A 17,431-nucleotide genomic window follows, 5' to 3' on the forward strand; every position below is an offset into this window, starting at 1 on the left:
CTTCTGAGGCGCCCCAACCTGAGGCAGGTTGCTTCAGTGCACAAGTGGGGACCATGGAGAGCTGGAGAGCAGAGCCTGTTCCTGGTGGGTAATGGGGAGGGACTGTCCCTGCTGCCCAGGGTAAATCTTGTCGCTTGGCACACAACCACCCCGAGGCTGGGAGCCCTTGCACCCCGCAGGTAACTGCCAGCCACACTTCTCAGGACAGCAGCCCGTGTAGCTGGCAGTCATAGGTCAATGTGGCCCCAATTCTGTCACCTATGCCCCAATCAGGCCACTCCACCCAGCCCCCCTGCTATTAACCGCATGCCCCTTTGGACCTACCTGTCCCCCACTCACCTAAGCCTCACCTGAGTGGCTCCTCTGAGCCGGGGCCTGGGGAAACGCAGGCCTCTCCAGCTTTCCTCCTCCAAAGCCAAACCTCTCTCCAGCCCATGACCTCCGGTTTCCTTTGACATTTGTCCCCCACTGAGCACCACACCTTCTGAGGCCAGCCTGGCATCCTGCATCTACTGGAAAGCCCCCCACCCCTGCAGTCCTAGCCATCTTCCCTGCCCCTGGTGGGAGCCTGGTGCCAAGCCGAGGCTGTGGGGCGGCAGACCCTTCCCGGCTGCGGGAGTGAAGCTGCTGAGCTCAGAAAGTGCAAGGCCGGGGAAGCTGGCAGAGCTGAGGGGCCCAGAGGGAGAAGAGGCAAGATCAGTGGAGAGGTTGTGCCTGGGAGCTTGGAGCCAGCTGGCTGAGGGGAGGGGTTCCTAGCCCTGACCCCACCCCTCCGAGGAGGCTGAAGTTGAGAGACAAGGCAGCCCTGTCAGCCCAGGGCTCACGTGCCCTCATCTCCCCGGGGGGGCTGCTGCAGATAACCCGGCCCTCGTAGACCACCTCCATCCTGGACGGAGGACAGGGCGAGGGGAGAACTAGAATCAGTGCAGCCTGCAGTCAGCTGAGAGCGAGCCTATACATTTATTTAACTTTTAGTAAAGTAAACGTGGACCATGTTGAACATCTTGCTTGTCGTGGAGGTGGGGTTGGGCAGCGGAAGCGGGCTCGGGGCCTGCGGAGGGGCGGGGCTGGCACGCACACTCTCACATCCCACCTGTCTTCCCGGCTCCACCGAATCTGTGAGGCCAGGCCACCGAGCTGGAACGCCACCTTCACCGTGAACTTCTGCTCCTTCTTGCAGGACACGTGGGTCCAGGAGCCCCAGGCCACGAGTGCTGTGACACTTCCTGCAGTCTTGAAGTTGGGGTGTGGGAACACTTCCTGGGGTGTAGGCAGGCAAACCCCACCTGCATGATGCTTATCAAGTTCCGCACTGACTCAGGGCAGCACCCAGATCCCTCTGTTACATTTCTGTTCCCTCGACATTTTCCATAATCTGGCTGGCTCAGAGACATGATCACGCATGGCATATTCACATTGTGGAGACAGAAAATTCTGGAAACCTGGGTGTGGGGGCAGAGTAGATCTCTCTCTTTCTTTTCTAGGCAGTGTTTTATGAAGTCTGTTTGGAGGGAGACACACAGGGGCTCTGGGGCCTCGGGGACCCACCCCACCTTGTTTTCTTCAGGTCGTCTCCTGCACCAGGCTGAGGTGGTGGGAGCTCTACTACTTGGCCTTCAGCCTTGAGTAACTGGGAGTCTCCTTCTTCCTGGGGCCACAGAATGTTCTGGTACCACAGGTCTGCCACAGCCCAGTGGGAACACAGGAGGGCAGGCCCTGCTCACCCTATGACCGCTTCTTGGCCCCGATGCTTGGGCTGGCCCCAGTCATGGGCAGAGCCTGGACTCGCCAGCCAAGTTCTTGCATTGGAGAAGGACTCACGGCTCGGACAGGTTAATCCCTGTGGGAAGCCTGAGCCAGTGAGCTCCCGGCCCGCACGCTGGGCTCAGTTCGAGGGCACAGCAGCAGCGCTCTTTGTTGGCGGGGACGGGGAGGCCTCACTGGCCTTCTTTGCCTTTTTCTTCCGCTTCTTCTTTTTGGTCCCAGGGGGCGTCTGGTCTCCATTGAGCTGGGCAGACTCCTTTTCCCGCCTCCCGACTGCGGCCTTGCTGGTGGCAGTAGCGGCCACGTCGGCGCTGTCCTCCTTGGCTTTCTTTTTCAACTTCCTTTTCTTCTTTTTCTCCACGGGGACAGGGCTGTGGATGGTGGACTCCTGGAGGATGTCGGAAGCGGACACAGCCGCCTCTCGGCAGCGCCGTAACTCCTCGTCGCTATCATCGCTGCTGCCGGGGAGGGCGAGGGGAGTGTTAGTGGGACTCGGGATGGGGCCCCAAAGCCGCCGCGCACTGTCCCAGGCCAGGCCACCAGACAGAGGCCAGGGAGAGACAGCGGTATGTGGAGAACTCAGGCTTGGCTGGGGGGCAGACCTGGGTTCCCACACAGGCTTCTCTCCTTCCAGGCTCCGTGACCTCGTTTCGTGACTTAACCCCTCCGACCCTCAGGGTCTTCACCTATCAAGTGGGGATCTTAACAGAGCCCAGGCCTCACAGGGATGTCCCAGGAGTGTGGTGTCGGGCACGAGATGGGTGCTCCGAGAGCAGTCAACATCCAGCCCCCTCCCACTAAGCTACTGTCTCCAACTACCTGGCGGGACTCTTCCTGGGTCCAGGCCTGACTGGGGTCCATGTGGTTATCTATGGGTGGAGATGCGGGGGATCTGGCCAAAATGAGCGAACCTGAGGAGAGGACGTGTCATCTCACCTGGAGCTGGAAGGCAACCGTTTCCGGCGGGGCTGGGGAGCAGCTTCCTTCTCGGGGCCTCCGGGGATGGATGTGAAGAAAAGGCGGAAGCCTGCAACCCACGGGGACAGAGTCGGCACCGTCAGGGCTCCCAGGTGCCAAGGCTGCCCCACCTCTGCCCTCACGGAGCCCCCGGTCCAGAGGGTATTGCTCCTGTCTAATAGAGAGCGGTGCCTCGCAGGATGAGAGGCAGCACGCTTCTGCCTGCTGCAGCGAGGGGACCGGGTGCTTGAGGGGTTGCCGGCCACCAGGTCAAGCCAGCAAGTCTCCCGAGGCTTCTGGGACTCAGCAGCTGAGCTGCCCGCCTACGGCAGCTTGCAGAGAAACAAGTGAGTCGGGCATGGGACAGAGACTCGTGTACAAGAGGCTATGGGTGCAGCAGGCGCTCCTGCTCAGGGTCACCTCGGGCCAGTGGCCCCATTCCTGGCCCCAGCTCCCCTCATGGGTCCCCCTGTAAACAGGGTCACCATAACATCTGCCTCAGACAGGGCCTGCAGGCATGAAGGAAGATAATATGCCAAAAGGGCATTTCGTAGCTCCAGACTCACAGGAGGGGCTTAATAAAGAAAGCTGTTATTAACAGTCGAGCTGCTCACCGTCATCCTCCAGGGCGCCTCTTGGCACCTCGGCCTTTCTTGGCTCCTTCACGATTTCTGAGATGGTAATGGAGCTACGGGAAGAGACGGTGGATTTAGGATGAGATTTTGAATAAGAACAACGGAAACTCTTTTTAATTAAAACTTACTTTTGTTGTTGTTAAGTGGACAGAACAGAGTAATGCAATGTTACATGCGGAGGCACAGGGCCCCCAGGCTGATGGAAACATGCCTGCTCACAGCCATAACGTGGTGAAGAGCCCCTGTCAGCTCAAACGACGGTGACTCATTGGTTCAAACCCTACTTTATCCCACAAAGTGCTGAAGAAGTTTTGAAGATACTCACAGTACAACAGAATGCAACTTCAAATCAGGCAAAGAGAAAATGAGAGCAAGAGGGACAGAAAGGGCCAGCAGTGTGGCCAGGAAGCCGACAGATTTGCTAGATAGAGGGCACACGTTTGGTTCTGAACTTCCTGGCAGCAAACACGAAAAGGGAAATATGACCGGTTGAGGAAAGAACGTTTCAGAGGTTCAGCTCCTAGAACAGGCAGACCTGCTTTTTGGTTTTGGCTTTTTTCTTTTCAAATTTTTAAAAAGCTTGAGTTAATACATATTGACACACAGTGCCAAGAAATATGGGGAGATTCCATGTATTGCCCACCTGGTGTCTCCCTTGGGTAACACTGTGTGTAACTAACATCCATGATACAACTGAGAAACTGACTGTTACAATCCACTGACCTTTCTCAGACTTCAGACCTGGGTTTTAAGTTCTGATTTTTGTCACTTACTAACAAGGGACTTCATCTCTCTGAACCCATGTTACCCCTCTGAACACTGGGAGTGATGAGACTCCCGGCCTCCTAGAGCAGCTGTTACAAGGTTCAAATGAGAAAGTGGATTCTAATCCCTGAGCATGGAGCCCGGCTGTGAACCAGTAAACGACAGCTATAACGATGATGAAGATGATGACTGCTGTAAGATAAGCTATCAGTGCAGTTTCCTGGTGGCTCAGTGGTAAAGACTGAGCCTGCCAATGCGGGTTCAACCCCTGGTCTGGGAAGATCCCACATGCCATGGGGCAACTAAACTGGTGAGCCACAACTACTGAACCTGTGTTCTAGAGCCTGCGAGCTCCAACTACAGAGCCCATGTGCCACAACCACTGGAGCCCATGAGCCTGGAGCCTGTGATCACAAGTGAAGCCACTGCAGTGAGAAGCCCTCGTACCTCAATGAAGAGGAGCCCCCGCTCGCCACAACTACAGAGAACCTGAGCAAAGCAATGAAGACCTGGCACAGCCGGAAAAAAGATAAGCGATGCGCTCCACAGGACCCCTTTCTCTAGCACAGACAAAGAGGGGAGAACGGCCGAGACCAGGAAGCAGGTCTTGGGGAGTGCTGGTGAGGCAGTCACCTCGCAACTGCACAGACCAACGCTCTCAGCAGTATCCTTGCGGCAAACAGAATGATGTGCTGGGTGCTTCTCCTAACTGCCTTGTGTAGGTGCCAGAGGCCTCGTCCTGCACGGGACACAGTCTGGGGAGAGGGAAGAGAAATGATGCCAACAGGGTCCTGACCAGGACCAGGGTATCTAACCCAGTGGTTCAGTGTCAGTCAGCAGGGACATTAGGCATTGTCACGGCTGGTGGAGCAATGTTACTAGGATCTCATGGGTAGAGGCGAAGTACGCTGCTAAGCCTTCTACAGTGCTCAGTACAGCCCCACACAACCATGAACAATCTGGGCCAAAATGTCCGTGATGCCAAGATAAGAACCCTGATCTAACACAAGGGACCAACTGGGGTATCATTTCTATGATTCAGTCATGTCTGATTCTGTGCGACCCCATGGACTGTAGCCCGCCAGGCTCCTCCGTCCATGGGATTCTCTAGGCAAGAATACTGGAGTGGGGTGCCATTTCCTCCTCCAGGGGATCTTCCCAATCCAGGGATCGAACTCATGTCTCTTATGTCTTCTACACTGGCAGGCGGGGTCTTTACTGCTCGCACCACCTGGGAAGCCCTTAAAACACAGATACTGGCTCAGGGTAGCTGTGCATACTGTGTGCATGCTAAGTCAGTTCTTTGGAGAGAAATAAATACAGAACACTGCAGGAACTATCCTGATGGTGGGTGACCAACACCCTGGTGGATTTCCACCTGGGGAAACGCTCATCGTGGATCACTGCAATGCCAGGTGGCCCTGGTTACCCTGAAGCCAAACAGTCACTGAGAAAAATCACCCCCTTGGATTGAGATGCCCAATTGACCTTCCTAAACATGTTAAGCACATTCCCAGATTGGGGACTGGCACTAAGGCCATGGGGGTGCAGGCTGCTGAGGGCTGGCCCAAAGCTCTGTCTGGATTAGCAGCAACTGTGCACTTTGGGAGGGCTCATCTGTCCTTTATGATGGTTACTTCAAGTTGAAGGACTATGGCCCAAACATCCTGAGTCTCCCTTTCGAAACCTGCTAGGGCTTTGTCAAGTGAGGATGGATCTAGCCCAGCCTGTCCCGGACCGAGTCCCATGCCATGCCACTGGTCATCCATGGAACAGAGGCACTGTGGCCAAACATGCTTGGAAGATGCCGGGCTAAACAAAGTTACACAGGTCTCTTTACTGCAGGACTTCTCAGAGCCTTGAAGACACTACTAAGAATCTAAATCTCCCAGGGCAGGGCTTCCCTGCTGGCTCAGTGGTAAAGAATCCACCTGCCAATGCAGGAGACATGAATTCGATCCCTGATCCAGGAAGATTCCACATGCCGCAGAGCAACTAAGCCCATTAAGCCAACTAACAAAACTACCGAGCCTGTGCTCTAGAGCCTGGGAGCCACAACTACTGAGCCCACATGGTCTAGAGCCCTCGCTCTATAACAAGAGAAGCCACTGCAGTGAGGAGAGAAAAGCCCGCACAGCAACGAAGACCCAGCATGGCCAAAAATAAATAAATACAATTATAAAGATAAATTAATTAACCTCCCAAGGCACAGTGGGTATGGAGAGTATAGCATTTCTCCACCTCCTCTTTGCCGCTGGAACCCTGGTGCCCAGAGCCACACTCTGGACTCGAGTTTCTGGGCACCTACTTTAGGAATGCTGATCTGCATCTTTTTTTTAAGTATTTATTTGGCTGTGCTAGATCTTACTTGCGACACACAGGATCTTTTCTTCAGCTGTGCCATGCGGGAGCTAGTTCCCTGACTAGGGATTGAACCTGGTCCTCCTGCACTGGGAGCACAGAGTCTTAGCCACTGGACTACCAGGGAAGTCCTGCCGACCTGGATCTTAACAGATCATATTCTCCAAGCGCCTGTCATGCCCTCTTGTGGTGGGAATAAGCTCTTGCATCTCGGGGTCCCCTCTTCCTTTCGGGGTCCCCTCTTCCCTGCAGCAGGAGAGCACAGTGGTTAAGAGCAGGGCCCTTGGAGTTGAGCCCACTCTGCTCCCTCCTCCACGACTGCAGGCACATGCTTCTCACAGATGGGAGCCTTTTCCCACAGCTGGAGAACACAGACAACGACAGGACCTGCACGGTAGGGTGATGCCTTGTGCTTACCACGGTGCCAGCTTACATCTGCTGCGCTCCAGGCCTCGGGGGCCATTACTCCTGCAACGAATGAATGAGGGCAGGAAAAGAGAATGTAGGTGCTTGTTACCTGTCCAGCAGGGCTCCCAGTTTCTTGGCCACGTGGGCTCGGAATCCGGGGGTGGTCTGAAGTTCGTTGCTGTCTTGTTCGTGCTCATCCACCTTGTGCCTGCAACACATATGAAAGGACCTCATCTCCTGCCAGTTCAGAGGCTGCCCCAAGAAGGTGGGGAAGACATGTGTCTTGCTCACCCTGACATACCAGGTCTAGCAGGGAGTGCGTGGGGTGCGGGAGGGGGCAGGTGGCAGGGGCCAACATCGATGAATGAACAGATGACACTTGAACCCAAAGTGCACAGTACCTGAGGCTTGGCTGGTTGGCTGGCAACTTAGCATTTGTAGCACCTGCGGAAATAACGAACACTGAGATATTCACAGAGGAAACAACTATACCATCTGGTGTGTGTTGGGCACTATTTTATGGGATTTATGCCTATAACTTGCTGAATCTTTCCAACAACCTGATGGGACTAATGGGGGTGGGGGTGGAGGTGGAGCAGTCACCATCCCCCATTTACAGAAAAGGAAACTGAGGCAAGGAGATATAAAATAGCTTGTTGTTATTCAGTTGCTAAGACGTGTCTGACCGTTTGTGACCCCATGGACTGTAGCCTGCCAGGCTCCTCTGTCCATGGGCTTTCCCAAGCAAGAATGTTGCCATTTCCTCTTCTAGGGGATCTTCCTGACCCAGGGATCAAACTCATGCCTCCCACATTGGCAGGTGGATTCCTTACTGCTGAGCCACTGGGGAAGCCCTGTTAAATAGCTTAGCCAAACAGCTAACAAGTGACAAGGATTGGGATGAGGATCCAGGCTGTCTGGCTCCAGAGCCCCCTCTTCATCACTATGCTGAATGAGCACCTCTAAGTGTACTTTGATTTCAGCATTTATTGAGTGCCCACTGTGTGCTTGTCTGTGTGCTAAGTGCTCTGGAAGAGAGAAATGAAGAGGGCTCAGTTATGCTGATCACTGGACTGGGAGTCTGGCTGGGGTCTCAGCCTCCTCACTCCAGAGAGGCACCTTTCTGGCAAGTTCATTCATTTAAGAATTATTTTGCTGAGCAAGGTATAGGACCTGGGGATACCATGGTGAACAGACACCAGCCCTTGTGAAGTTCACATCATGCAACCTCTCACTCAATAAATATTTGTGGAGCAAGTATGAGCCACGGTTGACTCTAGGTACTGGGGTTGGAGGGGTGAAAGGAATAAAGGCAGGATAAGTAAAGAAGCAATTGTAGAAGAAAGGAAAGCATTACATATGAAGGGAATCACACAAAGCATGACGATGATGGAGAGAAGGCATGTAACCCAGTCTCCTGAAGAGATGGTGTCTCAGCTGTATTAAAGGATAAATGGGAGTCAGACAGGAGGGGGAAATGAGTCCATGATGAGAGACCAACCACATAACTGCTGCTCTTTACTGGGTCTTTAATGTGTGCCAAGCACTGCAGATACATCATCTCCGCTCCTTACCCCCACATTACAGATGAGGAAATTTAAATACAGTGAGACTTAAGTACCCTGCCCAAATTCTTCCTGCTAGTGAGTGGTGGCAAGACTATTTTTTTGGGCTCCAAAATCACTGCAGATGGTGACTGCAGCCATGAAATTAAAAGATGCTTGCTCCTTGGAAGCAAAGCTATGACCAACTTAGACAGCATATTAAAAAGCAGAGACATTACTTCGCCAACAAAGGTCCATCTAGTCAAAGCTATGGTTTTTCCAGTAGTCATGTAGGGATGTAAGAGTTGGACTATAAAGAAAGCAGAGAGCCAAAGAACTGATGCTTTTGAAGTGTGGTGTTGGAGAAGACTCTTGAAAGTTCCTTGGACTGCATGGAATTCCAACCAGTTCATCCTAAAGGAAATCAGAATATTCTGATTTTCTGAATATTCTGAATATTTCTGAATATTCATTGGAAGGACTGATGCTGAAGCTGAAACTCCAATACTTTGGCCACCTGATGGGAAGAAGCAGTTGCTTCTTTTTCTGAAGCTGGGAAAGATTGAGGGCAGGAGGAGAAGGGGATGACAGAGGATGAGATGGTTGGATTGCATCACCGACTTGATGGACATGAGTTTGAGTAGCTTCCAGGAGTTGGTGATGGACAGGGAAGCCTGGCGTGCTGCAGTCCATGGGGTTGCAAAGAGCTGGACATGACTGAGTGACTGAACTGAACTAAACCGAGTGAGTGGTGGAGATGGAAAGACATTCCTGCACACAGGAAATAAAAAGAAAACAGCAGAGTTACGGTAACCACAGATGAGAGGACATAGTATGGTCTGGAGCCTAGTGTGGAACGTGTGGCAGGAAAGCAAGCTGCGAATCGATTACCAAAGGGTTTGTAAGTCCTTTTATTTACTTATTATTTTAACTTTTACAGAAATTATTTATTTACTCAGCTCTGCTGGGTCTTAGTTTCGGCACTCTGGATCCTTAGCTGCAGCCTATGAACTTCTTAGTTGCAATATGCAGTCTAGTGCCCTGACCAGGGATCCAACAAAGGCCCCGTGCGTTGGGAACATGGAGTCTCAGCCACCAGGGAAGTCCTGAGGGCTCGTGAGTCCTTTTAAACAAAAGCAGGAGTTAACCTTGCTTTGCCATGACCTGCTCTCGCAGCCTGGATCCTTCTCAGAATAATCTTTTAGATGCAAAAAATACAACACATAGGATTACAAAGGAAACTAGTAACAGTGAAATTCAGTTATCATTAAGAGTAAAAAGCAAAATTTGGGATACTTTAATATATGTGCTTCTTCATTAATGTATTAAATAAGATCTACTGATGGGCCTAAAAATTACTGTAATTTTTTTAAATTAATTTATTTATTTCTGGCTGAGCTGGGTTTCCATTGCCGCCTGAGGGCTTTATCTAGTTACAGCAACTGGGGGCTACTCTCTGGTTTCCGTGCTCCGGTTTCTCCTTGCAGAAAGCAGCTTCTCTTGTTGCAGAGAACTGACTCCAGAGTTTACCAGCTCTGTGGTTTTAGCGCTCAGGACTTAGTTGCCCTGTGGCATGGGGGATCTCCCCGGACCAGGGATGAAACCAGTGTGCCCTGAATGGGCAGGTGAATTCTTAACCTCTGGACCACGAGGGAAGTCCAAAATTACTTTAATTTTAAAGCAGGAATGAATGGAAACGATTTTTTTTCCAACATATTATTGTGAATAAAATATTTTTGATATATCTGAAAGACTAACAGGATGTGAAAGTCTGAGACTTTTGTTAAGACAAAGTGACAGGTATTGCCGAAACTACTGCAGTTGTTTACACGCATGACGGAAAGAGAGGCTAAATTTCAGAGACCAGTGAAAGTGAGATGAAATATTTTTCCCATTCAAATTCACAGGCCCTCTTCATTCTATCCACCATTGGGTGCCCTTATGTTAAGGGGTCTGGGATTTATTCCCAGGGCACTAGGGAGTCAGTGAAGGGCAGGAAAGACAGTGAAGGATGGGAAGGCAGAGTCTGACATGACTGAGGACTGAACAGCAAAGGGAGTCACGGTCAAGGGGGTGTGGGACACAGCTCGCTGGCAGCCACAGACAGTGAGAAAGTGTTGGAGCCGAGGAAAGGCTGGACCCAAGAATCCAGCTGTCGCAGTGATCTCCGAGGAGGGGCGGGCCGCCCAGGGTGCAACAGTTAGGGTGGACCCAAGGAGGCGGAGTCAAGAGATACTCTGGTGCCTTGGTTTCCCTGACTGGGATAATGGAACAACCCGCCCCGCTACCCTTGTCCGTATTTTGACTCTGAATCCTACTCTGAACCCCACCCAGGCCGTGGAGCCTCCTCAGGGAAAGAAGTCGAGTCCCGATGACACCCTCTTCACCGTCCATCCTCCCAGGCCGCAGGGGAAGACCATACGCTCTTCGGCCAGACTCCCCGAATATAATCCCCTACCGACTCTTGGCTTCTCCGGACCCCTCGGGCGCTGCTCCAAGCCCCAAGCTGGCATCGCTGCCTCGCGGCACCGTTCCAGCTCCTCTTCATCGCTGCTGCTGCTGCTGCTCTCCAGATCGCTCATGGCGCCACTGGGTGCCGCCACCTCGAACCACCGCAAAGGATTGTGGGGAGGGCCTACGGGAGCGGTCGTCCTCCTAGGATCCCAAAAGGGAGCTGAAAAACGCAGGGCATTGTGGGGATTGTAGTTCTTAGACTCAGGCCATCATTGGTCTGAGCGACTGAACTGACTGACTCAATGTCTGATCATTGGTCCTAAATTGTCCTGAAGGGTTTCCTGAAACGTGAGAGCTGGAAGGGCCTAAGAGATCAACAGATCTATCCTTGATGAGGAAAATAAGACCTATAGACAGGAAGGAATTGCCTAAGGGGTTAATGACAGTCAGGATCGGTTCCCTTGTTTTGGTCCAATGCACTTTGATTCAGTTCAGTTCAGTTCATTTCAGTCGCTCAGTCGTGTCCGACTCTTTGCGACCCCATGAATCACAGCACGCCAGGCCTCCCTGTCCATCATCAACTCCCGGAGTTCGTTCAAACTCATGTCCATCGAGTCGGTGATGCCATCCAGCCATCTCATCCTCTGTCGTCCCCTTCTCCTCCTGCCCCCAATCCCTCCCAGCATCAGAGTCTTTTCCAGTGAGTCAACTCGTCGCATGAGGTGGCCAAAGTATTGCAGTTTCAGCTTCAGCATCAGTCCTTCCAGTGAACACCCAGGACTGATCTCCTTTAGGATGGACTGGTTGGGTCTCCTTGCAGTCCAAGGGACTCTCAAGAGTCTTCTCCAACACCACAGTTCAAAAGCATCGATTCTTCAGCGATCAGCTTTCTTCACAGTCCAACTCTCACATCCATACATGACCACTGGAAAAACCATAGCCTTGACTAGACAGACCTTTGTTGGCAAAGTAATGTCTCTGCTTTTCAATATGCTAGCTAGGTTGGTCATAACTTTCCTTCCAAGGAGTAAGCGTCTTTTAATTTCATGACTGCAATCAGCATCTGCAGTGATTTTGGAGCCCAAAAAAACAAAGTCTGACACTGTTTTCACTGTTTCCCCATCTATTTCCCATGAAGTGATGGGACCAGATGCCACAATCTGAGTTTTCTGAATGTTGAGCTTTAAGTCAACTTTTTCACTCTCCTCTTTCACTTTCATCAAGAGGCTCTTTAGTTCCTCTTCACTTTCTGCTGTAAGGGTGGTGTCATCTGCATATCTGAGGTTATTGATATTTCTCCCGGCAGTCTTGATTCCAGCTTGTGCTTCTTCCAGCCCAGCGTTCCTCATGATGTACTCTGCATATAAGTTAAATAAGCAGGGTGACAATATACAGCCTTGATGTACTCCTTTTCCTATTTGGAACCAGTCTGTTGTTCCATGTCCACTTCTAACTGTTGCTTCCTGACCTGCATACAGGTTTCTCAAGAGGCAGGTCAGGTGGTCTGGTATTCCCATCTCTTTCAGAATTTTCCACAGTTTATTGTGATCCACACAGTCAAAGGCTTTGGCATAGTCAATAAAGCAGAAATAGATGTTTTTCTGGAACTCTCTTGCTTTTTCGATGATCCAGTGGATGTTGGCAATTTGATCTCTGGATCAACTTATTCTACAAATTTGGAAGTCTGTTTGGGCATCAGACGTACCTTAGGGACCTTTGTGTCTGTGACGGGGTGGGGTGGGGGGCAAGGGGCTTCCTAGGTGGTGCTAGTGGTAAAGAACCTGCCTTCCAGTGCAGGAGATGTAAGAGATACAGGTTCAACCCCTGGGTCAGGAAGATCCCTTGGAGAAGGGCCTGGCAACCCATTCCAGTATTCTTGCCTGGAGAATTCCATGGACAGAAGAGCCTGCCGGGCTACAGTCCATAGAGTGGCACACGACTGCAGCGACTTAGCAAGCACGCACGCACGTCTGTGGTAAAAGTCACATAATATTTTGTTTTGGTTTAGTTGCTAAGTTGTGTCTGACTCTGTGTGACCCCATAGACAGCAGCCCACCAGGCTCCGCCGTCCCTGGGATTCTTCAGGCAAGAACACTGGAGTGGGTTGCCATCTCCTTCTCCAACAACCCCTGTGTATACACGCATATAAAATCTAATATTCTGGCCATATTGAAATTTCCCCAATTGTTCCCAAATTATATTCTACAGATGGTCCATCCACACCAAGATTCAACCAGAGATCTTGCATTGCATTTAGCCATTATGGATCTTAAGTCACCGAGTTTACATTGTGCTCATCTGTAAAATGGGAAGACTAGTGCACACTTCAGAGGGTGTACAAATTAGAGACAGTACATGTGAAGGGTTTAAGCAAGTGCATTCAAAATATGCACTACTATTATTAGCTTCCTTACTCAACTTGCTCTGCTCAAGGCAGCAGTGTGTTGGGATGCTGCATCTTGAAATATCAGTAGCATAGACTAGGGATAATGAGGCAAGAGGTCCCTAGCATCCTCAGAGACATGGACCCACGGGTTGGGTTTTGCCCAGCCCTGGCTGGGAAATGGAGGGGACCGGTCTCACCTGGATCACCTTCAGCACCTTCTGGTCCAGTCCATGGTCCCCCTGGAAGTGCTGCTCTCTCAGGAACTTCTCCACGGTCCGCACAGCCCTCATCACGTCTTCCTTCCACTCCTTGATGTTATGCTGTAACTGAGCCACGAAGGAGTTCAGCCTAGAAGCTGGGGTGTCAACCAGCTCCAGGAATACTGCCATCTGTCTTGAGAGTACCACTGGCGGCTAGGTGGACAGTTATGCTACCTACCTGCTGGCACACTCACCCTTCTTTAAGGAATGCTCCTCTCCAGGACCCTGTGGAATAAAGGACCAGAGTGGAGAGGAGACCAGGGGTGTCCGGCTGACCTGGGGCTCCTCTTTATTGAGGCTGTGTACTGTGGCTGGTGCACCCCAGACACTGATGATGACTGGAAGGTCAGGTGCCACCTTAATGGGTGAGGCTTTCAGTCATCCTTCCTGTGGCAGGTTTCGTGTCTCAACTGTTAGTTTTCCTTTTATAAGTTGCAAACTGACATTGGCTTGAGGATGGCCCTGGAAGGGGCAACTCCCCCAGTTGGATGGTATCCATCAATCCCATCCCCCTACGTTGTCATCCAAAACAGGCTGACAAAGAGCAGGGACTCGCTCTAGGTTGAGCTGAAGCATGGGAATTCTAGGGTCCCCAGTACAAACTCTGGAATTCCAGTCTGCCCTTTAACCTTAACCTCTTAACCTCTCTGACCTTCACATAAATATCCTTAAAATGGGTTCAGAAATAATACCTATCCCATAGGGTGTGTGGATTAAGCCTGAGAACATTTAGAAGAGAAAGTATTATGTATATATTGGACTTCCCTGGCAGTCCAGTGGTTGAGACTCTGTGGATCCAATGCAGAGGGCATGGGTTTGATCCCTAGCTGGGAAACTAGGATTCCACATGCCTTGTGGCCAAAAGCAAAAAATAAACGCAATTCATTTCATCTAGTGAGGCTTTCCAGGTGGCTGAGTGGTAAAGAACCCGCCTGCAAATGCAGCAATATGGGTTCAGTCTCTGAGTTGGGAAGATCCCCTGGAGAAGGAAACGGCAACCCACTCCAGTATTCATGCCTGGGAAATTCCATGGATGGAAGAGCCTGGTGGGCTACAGTCCATGGGGATCACAAGAGTCGGACATGACTTAGAAACTAAACCATCTTCCATTTCACATGTGTGGATAGTGAGGGGTGATGGTATTTGGGAGGTCAGTCGCAAGTAAGGTGGTTAGGGAAGTTCTGAAAAGGAAATATGTGAGCAAAACATGAAGGAGGCAAAGAGTGAGCTGTATGTACATCGGAGGAAATAATGGGAGGAGGAGCAAGTACAAAGGCCCTGTGGTAGCAGTGTGCCTGGTGGGTGTGAAGAACATCAGTCTGATGGAAATGGGATGATCAAGGGGGAAAGTGGGAGGGGACGAGGTTTGAGCAGTACAGAGTGGGGGGCAAATTGTGGAGGATCTTGAAGACTACCAGGACTCTGGCTTTTACTCTGAATGAAATGGACTTCCCTGGTGGCTAAGATGGTAAAGAATCTTCCTGCAGTGCAGGAGAGCCAGGTTTGATCCCTGGGTCAGAAAGATCCCCTGGAGAAGGGAATGGCTACCCATTCCCGTATTCTTGTCTGGGAAATGCCATAGACAGAGGAGGCTGGCGGGCCACAGTTCATAGGGTGGCAAAGAGTCAGACATGACCGAGCAACTAGCTTTCACACTGAATGAAGTAGGGAACCATGGGGGAGTTCCAAGCAGAAGAGGGACATAGTTGGACTTTGAACAGAATCACATTGGCTCCTGGTGGGAGGATTAGATTAAAAGTGGAGTGTGGGAGAGGCTGTGAGAGCAGAAGCAGGAATTCATTAAGAAGTTACTGCAACGGTTCAAACAAGATATGTGGTGGATTGGCTCAGAATATTAGCAGTGAAAGGCAAGGAGAAGTGGTATTATTTATTTTTCTTATGGAAAATTTCAAACATGAACAAAAGAATATAATGAATGTCTACGTGTCACCTCCCACTTCAATAATTATCAAAGTTAAAGTGAAGTTGCTCAATTGTGTCCGACTCTTTGCCACCCTATGAACTGTGGCCCACCAGGCTCCTCTGTCCATGGGATTTTCCAGGCAAGAATACTGGAGTGGGTTGCTACTTCCTTCTCCAGGGGATCTTCCCAACCCAGGGATCGAACTTCGGTATCCCGCATTGAGTGCAGACTTTACCATCTGAGCCACCAGGGGACTCCTCCAACAATTATCAACCTATAGACAATTTTTTATGTTTATTCAGGCCTTCTGCCTATTTGTGTGTGTGTGTGTGTGTGTGTGTGTGGCCATGTGGCTTGCAGGATCTTAATTCCCCAATCAGGAATAGAACCTCTGCAGTGGAAGTACAGAGTCCTAATTGCTGGGCCTCCAGAGAAGTCCCAATCTAGAGACAATCTTTCTTGAATGATGTCCCCATCTCCCCTCTTGTATTATTTGTAAGTGAATCCCAGACATCACAGGGGCTTCCCTGGAAGCTCAGTCAGTAGAGAATCTGCCTGCAATGCAGGAGATGTGGGTTCAATCCCTGCATTGGGAAGATTCCCTGAAGAAGTAAATGGCAATCCACTCCAGTATCCTTGCCAGGAAAACCCCATGGACAGAGGAGCTTGGCAGGCTACAGTCCATAATGTTGCAAAGAGTTGGACACAACTCAGTGACAAACGCACGCACACAGCGAAGACATATTTAAAGCCATGAGTCTGGATGACTTCACCAAGAGAGTGAGTATAGAACAAGATGAGAAAAGGACTAAAGATTGAGCCCTGAAACACTTAATAATATTAATAGATTGGAGAAATGCAAGCATCTAGCAAACAGGAATGAGGGGTATCGAGGGAGGTGGAAGAAAAATCAGGAGTGTATCTTGATAGCCAAGTAGAGATGTTGTTCTGCGAAACAGAAAGTGATCCACTGGGTCAAGTGTCAGTCAAATCTGCACTGACTTTGTCCTGAGGGCAGTGGCAAATCAGATGAGTGACCAGAGGAAAGGTTACCGTTCTGGGTAGATTGGCTTGGCTGCTTCTGTAGGGAGAGTGGATTGCAGGAGGCAAAGGTAGATATAGGCAGACATGTCAGGACGCTGAACTGTGGCCCAGGTGTTAGGGAAGGTGTCCTGGACTCAACTGGAAGCACTGGAGGTAGGAGAAGGGATGGGATTCTAGGTCTACGTTGAAGGAAGGGAGGACAGGATTTGGTGACCACGGGGAGGAGGTGAGGGAGAAGACAGGATGGCTATCATCCTTCTGGCTTGGGTACCTGGGTAATGGGTGAAGGAATAGAGACAGGGCAGGAACAGAGCCACAGGTAGAGAACGGACATGTGGGCAGGGCTGGGCTCAGTGGCAGAGGGGAATGAATCGGAGATGGGAACTGACATACATACACTACCACGTGTAAAGCAGACAGCTAGGAGGTACCTACTGAATAACACAGGGAGCTCAGTTCTGTGCTCTGCGATGACCTCGAGGGGAGGGATGGGGGCGGGTGGTGGAAGGGTGGGAGGGAGATTCAGCAGTGAGGGCTATATGTATGCATATAGCTGATTCACTTTGTTGTGCAGCAGAAACCAACACAATGTTGTAAAGCAACTCCACCCCAAATGAAAAATAAACAAAAACAAAGGGAGGAAGGCACAGGAGGAATGGAAAGCGGGGAGGTCTAGAAGGGTAACTTTTTAAGCCAGAGAGCTTCAAAGAGGTGTCCATATTGCTTATGTTTCTGGTGAGTTCAGGAATCTAGGCTTGAGATGCACCCAGGAGGCTGCGGGTGATCATGATGGTTCAAGTGCAGGGAGAGCTGGGAGCAGAGGCCAGGTTGGGGGGGTGCTGAGTAGTAGGTTGGGTGAGGGGCGTGAACACCAGGAGTGCAGATAACCCTTTTGAGAACTTCATTGTGAAGGATGGAGAAAGACAGGG

At 50.9% G+C, this 17,431-nt stretch overlaps 1 protein-coding gene across 2 annotated transcripts; it reads right to left on the bottom strand.

Moving 5' to 3' along the window:
• Positions 1-538: 538 nt before the first annotated feature.
• C19H12orf43 (chromosome 19 C12orf43 homolog) lies at positions 539-11,048 on the bottom strand. 2 transcript variants are annotated; one of them, XM_055405265.2, is made up of 6 exons: positions 10,893-11,048; positions 7,292-7,334; positions 7,000-7,098; positions 3,336-3,409; positions 2,701-2,791; positions 539-2,222 (listed from the first exon to the last, which is right to left on the bottom strand). In XM_055405265.2, the coding sequence occupies exons 1-6, from the start codon at positions 11,014-11,016 to the stop codon at positions 1,886-1,888; spliced, it is 768 nt and encodes a 255-aa protein (XP_055261240.2). In that variant the 5' UTR covers positions 11,017-11,048; the 3' UTR covers positions 539-1,885. The 2 variants fall into 2 exon arrangements, with proteins under 2 accessions (XP_055261240.2, XP_088684382.1); XM_088828256.1 differs by having other exon boundaries at positions 542-2,219.
• Between the last annotated feature and the right edge of the window lie 6,383 nt (positions 11,049-17,431).

This window comes from Moschus berezovskii, chromosome 19 (genome assembly GCF_049115385.1).
Source record: "Moschus berezovskii isolate FMDL1 chromosome 19, NW_MosBer_1.0, whole genome shotgun sequence".
Classification (NCBI taxonomy): Eukaryota; Metazoa; Chordata; class Mammalia; order Artiodactyla; family Moschidae; genus Moschus; species Moschus berezovskii.